The 16338-nt window shown below is 45.7% G+C and overlaps 1 protein-coding gene across 1 annotated transcript in view; it reads right to left on the bottom strand.

Moving 5' to 3' along the window:
• Positions 1–16338, bottom strand: part of MYO1G (myosin IG) — a 212900-nt gene that overhangs the window by 184051 nt on the left and 12511 nt on the right. Inside the window, exons 2-5 of the mRNA XM_063452858.1 lie at positions 9332–9540; positions 8374–8467; positions 1728–1893; positions 1147–1200 (exon numbers count right to left, since the gene is read on the bottom strand). Coding sequence (XP_063308928.1) covers positions 1147–1200; positions 1728–1893; positions 8374–8467; positions 9332–9540 — 523 coding nt within the window. The remainder of the gene's footprint in view (positions 1–1146; positions 1201–1727; positions 1894–8373; positions 8468–9331; positions 9541–16338) is intronic.

Below are 16338 nucleotides of genomic sequence, written 5' to 3'. Positions count from 1 at the left end.
CCTGAGTGGACAGGTAATGGTACTATTAGTGTCTCGCTATACCTGAGTGGACAGGTAGTGGTACTATTAGTGTCAGCGCTATACCTGAGTGGACAGGTAATGGTACTATTAGTGTCAGCGCTATACCTGAGTGGACAGGTAATGCTACTATTAGTGTCAGTTAGCGCTATACCTGAGTGGACAGGTAGTGGTACTATTAGTGTCAGTTAGCAATATACCTGAGTGGACAGGTAATGGTACTATTAGTGTCAGTTAGCAATATACCTGAGTGGACAGGTAGTGGTACTATCAGTGTCAGCGCTATACCTGAGTGGACAGGTAGTGGTACTATTAGTGTCAGTCAGAGCTATACCTGAGTGGACAGGTAATGGTACTATTAGTGTCAGTTAGCACTTTACCTGAGTGGACAGGTAATGGTACTATTAGTGTCAGCGCCATACCTGAGTGGACAGGTAATGCTACTATTAGTGTCAGTGCTATACCTGAGTGGACAGGTAATGGTACTATTAGTGTCAGCGCCATACCTGAGTGGACAGGTAATGGTATTATTAGTGTCAGTTAGCACTTTACCTGAGTGGACAGGTAATGCTACTATTAGTGTCAGCGCTATACCTGAGTGGACAGGTAATGCTATTAGTGTCAGCGCTATACCTGAGTGGACAGGTAGTGGTATTATTAGTGTCAGTTAGCACTTTACATGAGTGGACAGGTAATGGTACTATTAGTGTCAGTTAGCACTTTACCTGAGTGGACAGGTAATGCTACTATTAGTGTCAGCGCTATACCTGAGTGGACAGGTAATGCTACTATTAGTGTCAGCGCTATACCTGAGTGGACAGGTAATGGTACTATTAGTGTCTCGCTATACCTGAGTGGACAGGTAGTGGTACTATTAGTGTCAGCGCTATACCTGAGTGGACAGGTAATGGTACTATTAGTGTCAGCGCTATACCTGAGTGGACAGGTAATGCTACTATTAGTGTCAGGAGGCTGATCACTATCCATACTACCAGTGAGTGTATAAGTAGCGGTTAGTGTCACGATGTTTGTTCTATGACTGCCCAAGGAGGTGTGTGTCTTTGAACCTGTCTGGACAGAATGTGCCTTTCCTGTGAGGATCCAACATATAAATAATAATTTACTCACCTGATAGAATGAGTGAAAGTTCCTCTCCCCTTGTTGCTGTTTGAGGACCCGAGACTGGAAAAATATAAATAATGTAAGTTACAAGTTCCTTTTTTGGGGTAATATGGCGCTCTTTGTATATTATAACAGACCCTGGCTCTGGACAGCGCCAATCACTGCAGATCCAACCAAGAGCCCTGCTCTCCCTGTGACCGGTTCTAGGAAGGCAATCACAATCTGCTTCTCTTATACACCCCGTGTAACTTAAGTCTCATTGTTCCAAACAGAATTGTAAAACTGATTGTGATACTAACTATAGCATTTTTATCATTTACTTGCCTGGTTCGTTTAGGCCTATTTACATCAGCTTAAAAACCATCTCTAGAATTAGGTGAATTATTGACTGTATCTGGGGTTATTTTTGTCGCTGATTAATAACTCCGTAGGATGGGTCTCCTCAAAGAGCGGTTTCTAAATGAAACACTATTTCTTCCATCTCACAAGAAACAATAACTTGTTGAAAAAGTTAAAACGTGATTGATGTGTTGTTATCTGTGAGTGTTTTAACAATGATCCGATCTACGCACATGTTGGTCTCTCACCTTCTCCAGTAGGTAGTTGTTGATATGTCCTCCGGTAGGGTCTCCCTTGAAGTCGAAGTTAATATCCATGTATTTGCCGAATCGGCTGGAGTTGTCATTGCGGTTGGTTTTTGCGTTTCCGAAAGCTTCCAGGACACAGTTAGATTTCAACAAAACGTTCTTCACCCTCAAAGAGATAAAGAAAGAGAATATCAGCAGCTATCGGGACGCCAGGCATGCTATGACAGAGAGAGAGACAGAGAGAGAGAGACAGAGAGAGAGAGACAGAGAATGTCAGCAGCTATCGGGACGCCAGGCATGCTATGAGAGAGAGAGAGAGAGAGAGAATGTCAGCAGCTATCGGGACGCTAGGCATGCTATGAGAGAGAGAGAGAGAGAGAGAGAGACAGAGAATGTCAGGCAGCTATCGGGACGCCAGGCATGCTATGACAGAGAGAGAGAGACAGAGAATGTCAGCAGCTATCGGGACGCCAGGCATGCTATGACAGAGAGAGAGAGAGACAGAGAATGTCAGCAGCTATCGGGACGCCAGGCATGCTATGAGAGAGAGAGAGAGAGAGAGAGAGAGAGAGAGAGAATGTCAGCAGCTATCGGGACGCCAGGCATGCTATGAGAGAGAGAGAGAGAGAGAGAGAGAGACAGAGAATGTCAGGCAGCTATCGGGACGCCAGGCATGCTATGACAGAGAGAGAGAGAGACAGAGAATGTCAGCAGCTATCGGGACGCCAGGCATGCTATGACAGAGAGAGAGAGACAGAGAATGTCAGCAGCTATCGGGACGCCAGGCATGCTATGACAGAGAGAGAGAGAGACAGAGAATGTCAGCAGCTATCGGGACGCCAGGCATGCTATGAGAGAGAGAGAGAGAGAGAGAGAGAGAGAGAGAGAATGTCAGCAGCTATCGGGACGCCAGGCATGCTATGAGAGAGAGAGAGAGAGAGAGAGAGACAGAGAATGTCAGGCAGCTATCGGGACGCCAGGCATGCTATGACAGAGAGAGAGAGAGACAGAGAATGTCAGCAGCTATCGGGACGCCAGGCATGCTATGAGAGAGAGAGAGAGAGAGAGAGAGAGAGAGAGAGAGAATGTCAGCAGCTATCGGGACGCCAGGCATGCTATGAGAGAGAGAGAGAGAGAGAGACAGAGACAGAGAATGTCAGGCAGCTATCGGGACGCCAGGCATGCTATGACAGAGAGAGAGAGACAGAGAATGTCAGCAGCTATCGGGACACCAGGCATGCTATGACAGAGAGAGACAGAGACAGAGAATGTCAGCAACTATCGGGACGCCAGGCATGCTATGAGAGAGACAGAGACAGAGAGTGTTACGACACTCACCGCCAGGTAGATGAAGCCGCCGTTTAGTGAATAATCCCCTTCTCCAGAAATGCAGATTTAAACCAACCGATCATCAAAACTCCCGAACGGAGCATACGAACGCGGCAACTCCCGATCAGCAAAACAGTCGAACTCCTTCCACAGCTAGAAATAACGAAAGCGCTGTCCCAATAATAATTCCCCCACAAACGAGACCAAGCTCCGTCTTGAGGGTCAAACAGGAATGTATTTAATGGGGGCTACCTGCCCGGTATTTATGCAGGTCTCCACAAGGTGGACACTCCCCTAGAGGACCTTGTGGAAGACTGTAAAACATATTGGACAGTAGCCAATCGCAGTGGCTTCAACATAAGCCCTTCCCATCTTACCCATAAATCCTTCTTCTCTATCCCGGAGATAATTGGGAAGAAACCTAATTATCTCCCAGGATAGAGACAATCGCCATTTTAAAATGCAATAGGAAAAATACAGTAAAATACATAAATGCAGAAATACTGAATGAATATGGTTCGTGTAACGTATCCCCAAATAGCCTGGATCTGAGTGCATATTTCTACCGAATAGCGCTCAGATCCGATGTACCTAGTTCAATCGCCATGGAGTCAAAGTCTTTCACCAGTCCTCCGGTATACGAATGACTCCATGGGACGGCTATCTGGGTAAAGTCCATACGAATGTTAGAAACTCCCGAACTGACAGGTGTTCGTACGCCTTGACGAAATATAAGGCGGGCGGCAACTTCCAGCGGTGTTCGGTAGATAAAGTGTCCGTTTTTAGTTCCATAGGATTTGCACCGAACACCGCTGATCCTCCTCGTGTCCCAAGATGGCCGCCGCCTCGTGGTCGGCATACGAATGACGACCACCCGTACGAATAGAATGGAGAGGTGTCTGCGGTTAACCACAACGTTCTAATTGGGGCCAAGAGGTTAACCAGCAGCACACTCCTCTCCTGGGTGGCCGTCTGTTCGGTAGTTTCAATCGGTATTCCAGAATCACACAAACAGAGGCATACGGACAGGAAATCCAGCGAAAATAAGGGCAAACAGACGAACCAGCAATACAAGTCTATACAGATGGATCTGTCACACAGCTCCCCCCTTGTGAGACACTCCGGCAGACCCGGCTTGACCCTTTAGCCGGTCAACTTGGGGATGACTGGACTAGGAGGTAGTAAGAACGTCGGTTTGCCGAGACAATCCATCTGCATTCCCATTCTGCATACCGGGTCGGTAGCTGATGGTGAAGTTATATGGTTGTGATGCTAAACTCCACCGCAGCAGTCTACCATTGTCTCCTGAGACCCGGTTAAGCCAGACAAGGGGATTGTGGTCCGTCACAAGGGAAAATTCCTGTCCATACAAGTAAGGGCTTAACTTTTTCAATGGGTGAAATTTGAGAAGATAGAGTTAGGTTAGTCTGGTATGCCTAATGCAACACACAGGGATGAGGGAGTCTGACTTGTAATGAAGATGCTCAAAACTGGATAAGGCAGAAATTTCACCAAAAATCTGTCTAAAAACGTAAAATAATATAGTTAACACCATGAGATCAGTGTGATGGATCCAGGAGCTGGTTCATTAAAGAAGGCTTAGGTTAAATTTTGGGCATATATTTCAAGAAATCTAGGATAAATGACAACGGTTGATCTCACGGTGTTAACTATATTATTTTAACTTTTTCAAGGCCCAGACCAGGGCCAAGCATTCCTTCTCCACTGCCACATAACTCACTTCCCGGGGTAACAGCTTTCTACTGAGATATGCGACAGGGTGCTCTCCTCCATCTTCCCCGACCTGGCTCAGCACAGCCCCCAGTCCATACATGGAAGCATCTGTATGGACGAGAAAATGTTTGTTAGGGACTGGGGAAGCCAGGACAGGGGCATTCACAAGAGCCTGTTTAAGTGCTTGAAACGCAGCTTCACAAGCTGGAGACCACAGGACCTGCTTAGGCAAGTTCTTCTTAGTCAGGTCAGGGTCAGGGTTTAGGGTTTAGCAATAGTGCTGTAGTCGGGGACAAAGCGTCTATAGTACCCTGCTGTCCCTAGAAAGGCTAACACCTGAGTCTTGATGATAGGTGTGGGCCAGTTGGCTACTGCCTCTATCTTAGCTGGCTCCGGTCTCTGGCTCCCACACCCCACTCTGTGACCCAGGTATTGCACTTCAGCCATGCCTAAATGGCACTTTTCTGGCTTCAATGTCAGGCCAGCGGCAAATATAAGGCGGGCGGCAACTTCCAGCGGTGTTCGGTAGATAAAGTGTCCGTTTTTAGTTCCATAGGATTTGCACCGAACACCGCTGATCCTCCTCGTGTCCCAAGATGGCCGCGGCCTCGTGGTCGGCATACGAACGACGACCACCCGTACGAATGGAATGGAGAGGTGTCTGCGGTTAACCACAACGTTCTAATTGGGGCCCAGAGGTTAACCAGCAGCACACTGCTCTCCTGGGTGGCCGTCTGTTCAGTAGTTTTAATCGGTATTCCAGAATCATACGAACAGAGGCATACGGACAGGAAATCCAGCGAAAATAAGGGCAAACAGACGAACCAGCAATACAAGTCTATACAGATGGATCTGTCACAGAGAGAGAGAGACAGAGAATTCAGCAGCTATCGGGACGCCAGGCATGCTATGAGAGAGAGACAGAGACAGAGACAGAGAGAGAGAGAGAGAGAGACAGAGAATGTCAGCAGCTATCGGGACGCCAGGCATGCTATGACAGAGAGAGAGAGACAGAGACAGAGAGACAGAGAGAGAGACAGAGAATGTCAGCAGCTATCGGGACGCCAGGCATGCTATGAGAGAGAGAGAGAGAGACAGAGAATTCAGCAGCTATCGGGACACCAGGCATGCTGTGAGAGAGACAGAGAGAGAGACAGAGAATTCAGCAGCTATCGGGACGCCAGGCATGCTGTGAGAGAGACAGAGAGAGAGACAGAGAATTCAGCAGCTATCGGGACGCCAGGCATGCCGTGAGAGAGAGAGAGAGACAGAGAGAGAGAAAGAGAGAGACAGAGAATGTCAGCAGCTATCGGGACGCCAGGCATGCTATGAGAGAGAGAGAGAAAGAAAGAGAGAGAGACCGATAATGTCAGCAGCTATCGGGACGCCAGGCATGCTGTGAGAGAGAGAGAGAGACAGAGAGAGAGACAGAGAATATCAGCAGCAATCGGGACGCCAGGCGTGCTATGACAGAGAGAGAGAGACAGAGAATGTCAGCAGCTATCGGGATGCCAGGCATGCTATGAGAGAGACAGAGACAGAGAGAGAGACAGAGAATTCAGCAGCTATCGGGACGCCAGGCATGCTATGAGAGAGAGAGAGAGAGAGAGAGAGAGAGAGAAAGAGAGAGAGACAGAGAATGAGAGAGAGAAGAGAGAAGTGGGCAATGAAATAAAATCAGTATTGAAAGATCTATCTATAAAATATGTGGCAAAACACAACAAACCGGTGACAAGACGGCCAGAAGACCCCCCAGGGCTAATGTTTATCTCAGTATTCGGACATTGCACTATATACACATTATACGTTTTACCATGTTTGGATGTTTATTATGATATTTTATGTCACGATATCCAAGGCATCACCACCTTCCTTCCTAACATGGGATCCACTCTATGTCCTGGTTTTCTGGCTGGTTTGCCCTTCTACTTGCAATCTGTTTGGGATCCTCTAGAGGGCGCTGTTACTAGAAGTCATACATGTCAATTGGCCACGATTTCTTTTTATTAAAGTCACACTCCAGATATAGAATTATTAAATCATTGAGGAATACAAACGTGTTCTCTCCTATCCCAATCCAAGTTCCCTGTTACAGAGAGTTCCAACATTCCCCACCTTTAGGATTTTTATTCTTAGTTTTTTTTTATTAAAGGGGCAGTTCATTCATTATCTGCGCAGGTTCTGAGGTCATTGAGAGAGATAGGTTTGCAGGGTTAAGGTCACTCCTGTGCCTTTCAATGTCCTTAAAAAGAATACAACTTAAAACACCATAGTTTGACATGGAGATTGCTAGACTCTGGGTAGTTTGACATGGAGATTGCTAGACTCTGGGTAGTTTGACATGGAGATTGCTAGACTCTGGGTAGTTTGACATGGAGATTGCTAGACTCTGGGTAGTTTGACATGGAGATTGCTAGACTCTGGGTAGTTTGACATGGAGATTGCTAGACTCTGGGTAGTTTGACATGGAGATTGCTAGACTCTGGATAGTCATATCCCATCCAGGGCTTTGAAGGTTGAGGCCTACCATCCAGGCTACTCACAGCTGCAAGCATGGAGGGTCTGTGTGTATTTTATTAGGGCTTGCCAGGGCTAATTTTCACTTGCCAAAGGCTAGCGGTGAGTGGAAAATGTGAGCCTTGTCCCGTTGCATGGCGTCTTTTCCTTTCATAATATAAGAAATATTGTAACAGGATTTATTTATGGCCAAAATCTGTCTGTTTCTGGAAAATAAATCTGAAAATAACCTTTACCCAAATGTTCTGCTTCCTGGCCTTTCACCAAATATCTGACTCTTCAAGGGGAAATGTCAATAGCCAGAATGTAATATTATGTTTACTGACCATGTCATTGCCCACTATCTATATGTATATTATGGAAAATACCACTACAATCCCCACCTCTTTATCCTGCACCTGGGCGCCTCCATCTCTGTCACTCATTGTTATAAGCTCCGCCCTTTATACCTGGCGGTCAGCACAGAGAGTATACAGAAAAGAGGAGAAATGTAACAATGTTTCTATTTCTCATCTTCATTTGCATTGTGTGCCTTGACTATGCCTTGTCTGAACTGGATTATAATGACACATACTAAATGTTTACTATAAATTTGAAGGAAAACAGAGCATTTCATGAAACAAGGTTAACACAAGTTATAGGTGATTTATTTTACGGTATAAATTTCAGAGAAATTACAGTTCCCCTTTAAAACAGTCATATCTAGATAAAACAAGGGATTAAGATACAAAACTAACAATGTCAGAACCCATGAACGGATCTTTAATCACCCATAACAGCAGATACACAATAAGGGCCAATGGTGTTTGGGTATTAGTGCATTAATGCTGTTAGACAACCCTTTACCAGTGTAATTCTGGATAGATACACCGTATTCTACTTCTCCAAAGTTAAATCAGATCAAACACCATCACTACTGCTGTAAATCCCTTCCTGTTACAGTGCCTGACGTGTCAGATTAAGTAAAACTCATTGCTATGGATGTTGGGAAATAAAAAAAACCATATGGTATCAACCAATCGCTTACAAGCTTCCCAGGGCATCAGCAGAACATACCGTCACCTACCTTTCCACCTCTTCACGCTGGGTGGGGTTAGTGATGGCTGCGATATACTGCATGATGTATTTACTGGCCTCCGTCTTCCCAGCCCCGCTTTCTCCTGGGGAACAAACATTAAATGAACAATCACAGTATACTCCATGCTATGTACATACTGCTAGTGTGCACAGACATATACTGTACGTGGCCTATAGACACATATTGGGGGCTGGAAAGATAAGGACTGCCAATATAAAGGCATATTATACATCATTCAGAAACAACTGCACAAATGTGCAAAACATGTGTTGTCTCAAACACATCTAATGCAATTAATCAAGGTCTTCATTAGTTGCACTAGGTTTGCTTGAGCTGGAACACTTAACAAACCCCTAGCCAGTTCAGGTATTTCAAGTGTCACGTTTGACTGCATGTTACAAATATGGCTAAGTCAAACTAAGGGTAAATAACTATGTTTCCATATCTCTCTCTATCTCTGCTTAACGTTATATACCGTATCTTTATTTATTAAGCGCTATATCTATATATGAAACTAATGGTATATATCTGTATATAGTGACATATCTATATGCTTTTCAATACCTATCTCTACATCTCTATACACATTTTAAGAAGAAAAAGGGACAAAAATCTGTTCTTAGTCCAAGGTGGCAGTTGGATTTCTGTATTGGTACAATCAGCCTTTAATCCCCTTTATATTAATTATTTAACCCCAAATATCCTTCCTGCTTTGCCAAAAAACACCCAGACTCTTTTGCAAGATATCTACAGAATTATATAACTACACTAGGCTGGAAACTGGCCCTATATTTGTTGTTATCAATGTAAACCAGTCTGACAGGTTATTTGTAGTTATTTTTATTGTAACATTTTCATGTAATGTCTTATGAATAGTGCACTGACCACCTCTTACTCTAACAGTGCTGTGTGTTACGTGATAGGGCAACTCCCTGATGGCCCATACCTGATATCACAATGCATGTGTCCTTGGCCCGGCGTTTCATGGCCTTGTAGGCTGCATCTGCAATGGCATAGAGGTGCGGGGGACGCTCGTACAGCTCCCTGCCCTTGTAGCTCTCAATCATTTCTTTCCCATAAAGCTCCATCGATCTATAGGGGTTCACGGATACAATCACTTCCCCAATATAGGTGTATATCCGTCCACGCTCGAACCTGCAGAGGAACATCAGACATAGTTGGCCATGTTTTTTTTAGTGACATTTCGCTTTCTTTATTACATAATAAAGGCATTTATGATGGTTATGTAATATAAGGCATAAAATGATAACCTCTGTATTAATCTGTCATCTTCAAATTATCTTAGAGTAGAACTTGTTGTAGAATTATTAACCCCTTATAACTTATATCCATTATTAGGCCCCTTATAAACTATATAATCCTTACTGGGACCCTTTTTTTTTTTTTTTTAATTCTTTATTTTGGTTGTGCATTGTTGAGTACTTATGAAACAAACATGTCAAATAAGAGCTTTACATCTTGTATCAGGCAATAAAATTATACATGTTGAGAGTGCTGCACATTTTTTTTTTGTTAAAGAAGAGAAAAACATTGAGGAATAGTGGCGTTCAGTGTGTTGGGTGTAAATGAGTGAAGAGAATATTCTCCTAGGCTACGCACTGACTATGATTATGAGGTATATAGATGTAAAGGTAAGGTGATGAGTCTATTACAGCTTACTGGTGAGTAGGAGATCAGACCTTTAGATAAACATGCGTGCAGTCTGTAGATGTGCGTTATTAAAGGCAGGTATAGAAGCTGGGAGCTGTAATTGAGTGTGTTGAACAGTGCGGAGAACCAGGCTGTAGGGGATATTTAAAGGTGGTATCACCGTAATGAGACCTGATTTTACTTAATATTAACTCAGGGCCAGGGCCGGATTAAGAGCACACTGGGCCTGGTGCTGACAATTATGATGGGCCTAATTACGGAATCTTATTGACCAAAAACAATAAAACAATCATACCTCCCAAGCGTCATGTATCTGATGGAGATGGTGCTGGAGGGAAACTCATAGGATGCAGCTATAAGAAAACACATACTCTATGCTAATCTCTCTCTAATTTATATCTTTCATCTTTCAATTAAATCCATAACCCTTAACAGCAGTGTCCAGTGAAGCAGGCAGTCAATGGGCAGGGTAAAAGGGTGGCCACTGGTGCGAATCACGTGACCAGACCTGCCAAAAGGTGAGGACATGCCCAAAAAGGGGGCATGTCTGTCCAAAGAATTTGAAGGACAGCCTGACATGAATGCATGTCAGGCTGCCCGCCAATCATGCAGGCTGTCCAACTAAGGGCATACTATGCAGGCAGCACCCTGAGCTTAACATAAATGCGTCTAATGATGCGCTCACTCAATGCTTTCTAAGGACTGTCCCCTAGCACTCGCTGGTCCACTTGTCTCCTTACCTTCTTACTAGCAGGCAGAAGTTCCTGGTATATAGTCTGAGACAGATAAAAGGTGTATGTAGTGAGTGTAGATGAATGGGGACATGCCACAGTGTTAGAGAGACCAATGTCTGCATTACCTAAACTAATTGTATTGTCAGCCAGTCCACACAAGTTTTGTTCCCACACATCCCTCTTAAGCTTCCAAACTTAAAGGGACACTATAGTCACCAGAACAACTACAGCTTATTGTATTTGTTCTGGTTAGTAGAATCATTCCATTCAGGCCTTTTGCAGTAAACACTGTCTTTTCAGAGAAAATAACTCCACTGGCCACTCCTTAGATGGCAGGTAGAGGTGCTTCCTGGGGCAGTACTGCCTAGTGTGCAGCACTGCCATTCAGTGTCTCCACCCTCGGCATGCAGACACTGAACTTTCCTCATAGAGATGCATTGATTAAATTTATCTTTATGTGGAGATGCTGATTGGCCAGGGCTATGACTTGTGCTGGCTCTGCCCCTGATCTGCCTAGTTGACAGTCTCAGACAATCCTATGGGGAAGTATTGTAATTTGCTCAGACCACCACTTCTGATGATGTCAGCAGACAGTCAGTTCAGAGGCAGAGCTAGCAGCTGCAGACTTGAATACAAGTTATATTTTACTATACTTAGGGAGGCAAGAAGGGGGCAGGGTGGTGGTTTTAACATAATTGGGTCAGAAATACATGATTGCGTTCCTGACCCTATAGTGCTACTTTAAGCAAGAGTATGTGAAGAGTAGTTAAGGTTGCCACCTTTCTTGGAACAAAATACCAGCCTTAATCCTTTGTATAATCACAAGGAGTGACATCAGAGAAAATTCTGTAAAATCACCAACAAACTACTCACAGTTTGATTCTGCTGTATAGATGGATTGCTCCCAGTGTCTCAGTCTCGCAAGTCTCTCAGTGTCCCTATGTATCACAGTGTCAGTTTCCCCATGTCGCCCAGTCCCCTAGTCTCCCAGTGTCTCAGTGTCCCAATTTCTCCCAGTTTCTCAGTGGGTCCCCATGTCACTAGGACACTGAGAGACATGGAGACACTGAGAGACCTGGGGACACTGAGAGACCCGGGGACACTGAGAGACCCGGGGACACTGGGAGACATGGGGACACAGACATTTAGGGAAACTGGGAGAAATGGGGACACAGACACTAGGGACACAGACACTGGGAGACATGGGGACATTGAAACATTTGGGGACACTAAGACACTAGGGACACAGAGACATGGGAACACAGACACTGGGAGACTATGGGACACTGGGAGACTAGGGGACACTGGGAGACTAGGGGACACTGGCTGGGAGACAGACACTTGGGGACACTGGGAGACATGGGGACAGTTGTGGACTTAGACATGGTGACACTAGGCACACAGAGACATGGGACACAGACACTGGGAGACTTGGGGAAACTGAGACACTGGATGGGGGACACTGGGAGAAACAGCGTCCCCATGTGTCTCAGCATCCCCATGTGTCTCAGTGTCCCCAAGTGTCTCAGTGTTCCCAGGTCTCCCAGTGTCTGTGTCCCCATGTGTCCTAGTGTCTGTGTCCCCATGTGTCTCCTAGTGTCTCAGTGTCCCCATATGTTCCCTAGTGTCTCAGTGTCCACATGTGTCTCAGTGTCCACATGTGTCCCCTAGTGTCTCAGTGTCCCCATGTGTCCCTGCTGCCTTTCCCCCCCATCCCTCACTTATCTGAGCTGTAGAGCTGCTTTCTGGACTCTGTGCTGTGTTGCTGGTCCCCACGGATCAGTGAGTAGTACAGAGAGGCAGGGATATGCATGGACATAAAATACTAGACACCGCATTGACTGCTACTTCCTATTAGCGCTGATGAGCTGCGGGGCCGCCATCTTGGATCGGTCACAGTGTGATCTGTAGCATAGACATATATAGAATATATATGTCTATGATCTGCAGAGCAAGGTCCTGAAAGTAAACATGGTTAGTCTTAAAATCCACCTGGAGGGTGTATAGATCCAGTAGCATGATGTTTAATCCTGGGATATTAAATAAAATTAACTGATATTTGCTGCTTTAAGACCTCTGTGGTTATTTACGTTATCAACTAAGTTTACTCAATACATTGAAATTATTTGAATTTCCAGATTGAAACTATGCGTTGCATTTGGATTTAGGTTTGCTAAAATTATAAGTTTAGTGAACTAACCCCACAATCTATCATCTTAATATACATGTTTTAAACTGGGACTGGATCTTTGCCTGATTTGTAATGTATTTACTTTTCACCTATTTTTAACTAATATGGATTTTGGAACAGTGCAAAATAAAATGTAGATATCTACAACTCTTTATTATTGTGAGCTCTGTCTTTTGCACTTTGAAGTCCGCATGGAGATAGCATAAAGAGAATAGGAGAAATCAAACAATCACATCACTATTTACTAAAGTGAGATTTGTCACTAAGGCAAAGTAAATTAAAAAAATTAGGGACAGAAGTCCTAATATATAGACATATAATACCACACCGGGTGCCCGCATTTCATGGCCCCCCGAGGTCAATGCGGCGTCTAGGTATTATATGTCTATGGGGATATGCTGTAACTTCCTATCCCTGCCTCTCTCCACACACAGTGACCCCTACTGGCCGGTGCTGGTATTGCAGAGTAATCTCCACTTATTCTGAGAAAAATACCTGCATTTGTATTGCCAGTATTACTGCAATACCGGCACGGCCAGGCAGTCTCAAATACCGGCTGTGCCAGTAAAATACCAGTCAGGTGGCAAACCTAAGAGTAGTGTGTGTGTAAAAAAAAAAAAAAAAAAAAAAAATTAATTTTTTTTTTTTTTTTTTTTCAATGGGCCTATTCCATGGGCCTGGGCCTGGAGCTGCAGCTCCATCAGCCCCTATGTTAATCCGGCCCTGCTCAGGGCTGGGTGTAGGTCTAAATGTACATGTAACGGTTTCCGCGTTAGGGTGTTCGTAGTGTGGGTGGTGCCCTCGTCTTTTCAGGGAGGGGGTGCTGCGTGCCTTCGTGGAAGGCCGACCTCTCAGTGGAGGTATTGCCCCTAACCAAGGGGGTAGCGGGGGGGTATAAATGATTCAGCGGTTGCGCATGTGTGGCTAAGAGGAACCGGACTAGGTTCATAGGAGGCATCTCTTTATGGGTGCCTGGTGTTGTGGTAGAATGCCTAATCTCCCTACCCCTGGGTGGTACAAGCCGAGGATCTTGTCCTCGTGTGGGAGATTCTGCAGTGGTAAACAAAAGAAAAGGAAAAACATATGTATAACAACATTTGGTGAAAGTAAGCAAATAAAATCAAATAAAATCATAGCGATAAATTTTTTGCAACTTCGCAACTGTGCGACTTGGAGCTGCTGGTCGAGTAAGGCCCCTCAGTGGGTATAGGTCGGTCTAGGAATGTCTCTGCCAGTCAGGTGTCCAGCTGGTTATCGCTTGCTGATCTCGGCACAAATGGTGTCACATTGGATGGGTCCCATCCGTGGGTGCGATTTAGGCCCGTCGGGGCCGCCGTCTCCTCCTGGATATCCAGAGCTGCAAGGAACGCAGGAATATCAGTCCCTGTGGTTATTTTATGGGTAGTCCCTTTATGTGTAATAAGAAGTGATCGTGGGGGTCCCCACCTGTAGGGCACTCCTGCCGCCCGTAGTTGGGCCGTGACGTGGGTCAAGGATTTTCGCCACTGCAGGGTGGCTTTGGATAAGTCCTGGTAAAAGGACAATTGTGAGTCCTCAAATGTAATTGGGGTCTTGTTTCTTACCGCTGTCATTATTTGCCCCTTGTCGTGAGGTTGTGCGCAGCGGAGAATAACATCGCCCGGTGTTGTAGTGTTGGTAGCATTGGACGTCGGTAGGCGGTACATCCCAGCGATGTTTACTTTTTTGGCGGTGGCGGGTGGCAGCACTGTGGCTAGTAACCGTCTTACATAGTGTGGTAGTTCCTCCTGAGGTATGGTGGCTGGTATGCCCCTGATTTTAATATGGTTGCGGCGGTACCTGTCCTCCTGTGTTGCCACTTGTATTGATAGAGCCTGTTGAGCTGCCTGTAGTTGGGCTATAGAGGTCTGTATATTGGAGGTGTCTTGACGGAGCTCTTTGACCTCTGCTTCTGTAGCTGCCAGTCTGCCTGTGAGCTGCTGCATGGAAGATTTCAGGATGGGCAGGTCAGCAGCAAGTAGGCCTTGAATGTCCTGTAGCATGGTAGATAGGATTTGAAGGTCCTGTTTAGTTGCAGGCTCAGTGTTGCTAACAGAGGTTGTGGATTTTGGCTGTGCGTCTTCTTTTGGGCTTTGCAGCTGGGGTGCTGCAGGGGCAATTGTGTGGGGAGGCCCTGGTGAGGGTGGGTGGTCGGGGGCCGCCATAGTGGCTGATGTGTGTCGTTGGAGCATGACACCTATGTCCCTCTGTTCGGGTACGTTACCGTGGGTGGATTTCTGAGTTCTGCGCCCCATGGATGTATTGGCAGTCGTTGTTTGGGGTGACCACAGCACCGCTGCGTTTTCGTCAGGATCCCCGCCCCAGAGATACTCGAGGTCGCGGTATGAAGGCTTGTGGTAGGCCCCGGTTTTGCGTTTTGCCTTCAGATGCTTCGGGGAGTACTGGAAGGGCATCTGTGGATTCAGCAGGGTGTCCCCGGGCTGTTTAGGGCGTTTGCAGTGTCGGATGGCTGCTTGTTACCGAGATATTGTCGGGATTGCGAGTTAGATTTGCGGAGCTGGGAGAAATGGCGTCCGGTCCGGTTCAGTGCCAGGCTCCGCCCCCCTACTGGGCCCCTTTTAATACTATATTCTCATATTCAGCTCTCATGCCTCGTAGTTTAAACTTTACAAGATTCCTTTGTTCGTAGAAACAGCATGTCAGCAGAAAATGCTAGAATCTTCTGATTCGCAGAACACACTGTAGCAGATAGTATTGATAGAGTCAGTGGTGTATCCTGGTTTTGTGCTGCCCTAGGCAGGACAAAACTCAGGCGCCCCCCCTCCCCCCGCGCCACCCCCACCCAACCTTTCCCCCCGCCCCGCATTCTAAATACACACACACACATTCACTGACAGATACGCATACACTAGCTAACAGAAACACACACTCGCTAACAGAAACACACACACACACTAACAGACACACTCACACACACTAACAGACACACTCACACTCAGTAACAGACAAACTCACTCACTAGCAGACACAAACTAGCAGACACACACACTCACTAACATACACACACACTCACAGGCAAACACACACATTAACAGACACACACACATTAACAGACACACACACACTAACAGACACACACACTAACAGACACAGATACAAACACTAACACAGACACACACACACTAACAGACACAGACAGAAACACTAACAGACACACACACTGACACACACACACTGACAGACACACACACACACTGACACACACACACACACACACTGACACACACACACTGACAGACACACACACTCACAGACACACACACTCACAGACACACACTCACCCACCCACATTAACACATTTTTTTTAAAAAAATTTTA

The sequence above is a fragment of the Pelobates fuscus genome, chromosome 4 (assembly GCF_036172605.1).
Source record: "Pelobates fuscus isolate aPelFus1 chromosome 4, aPelFus1.pri, whole genome shotgun sequence".
NCBI classification, from domain to species: domain Eukaryota; kingdom Metazoa; phylum Chordata; class Amphibia; order Anura; family Pelobatidae; genus Pelobates; species Pelobates fuscus.
This window is presented reverse-complemented; position numbering and strand designations above follow the sequence as displayed.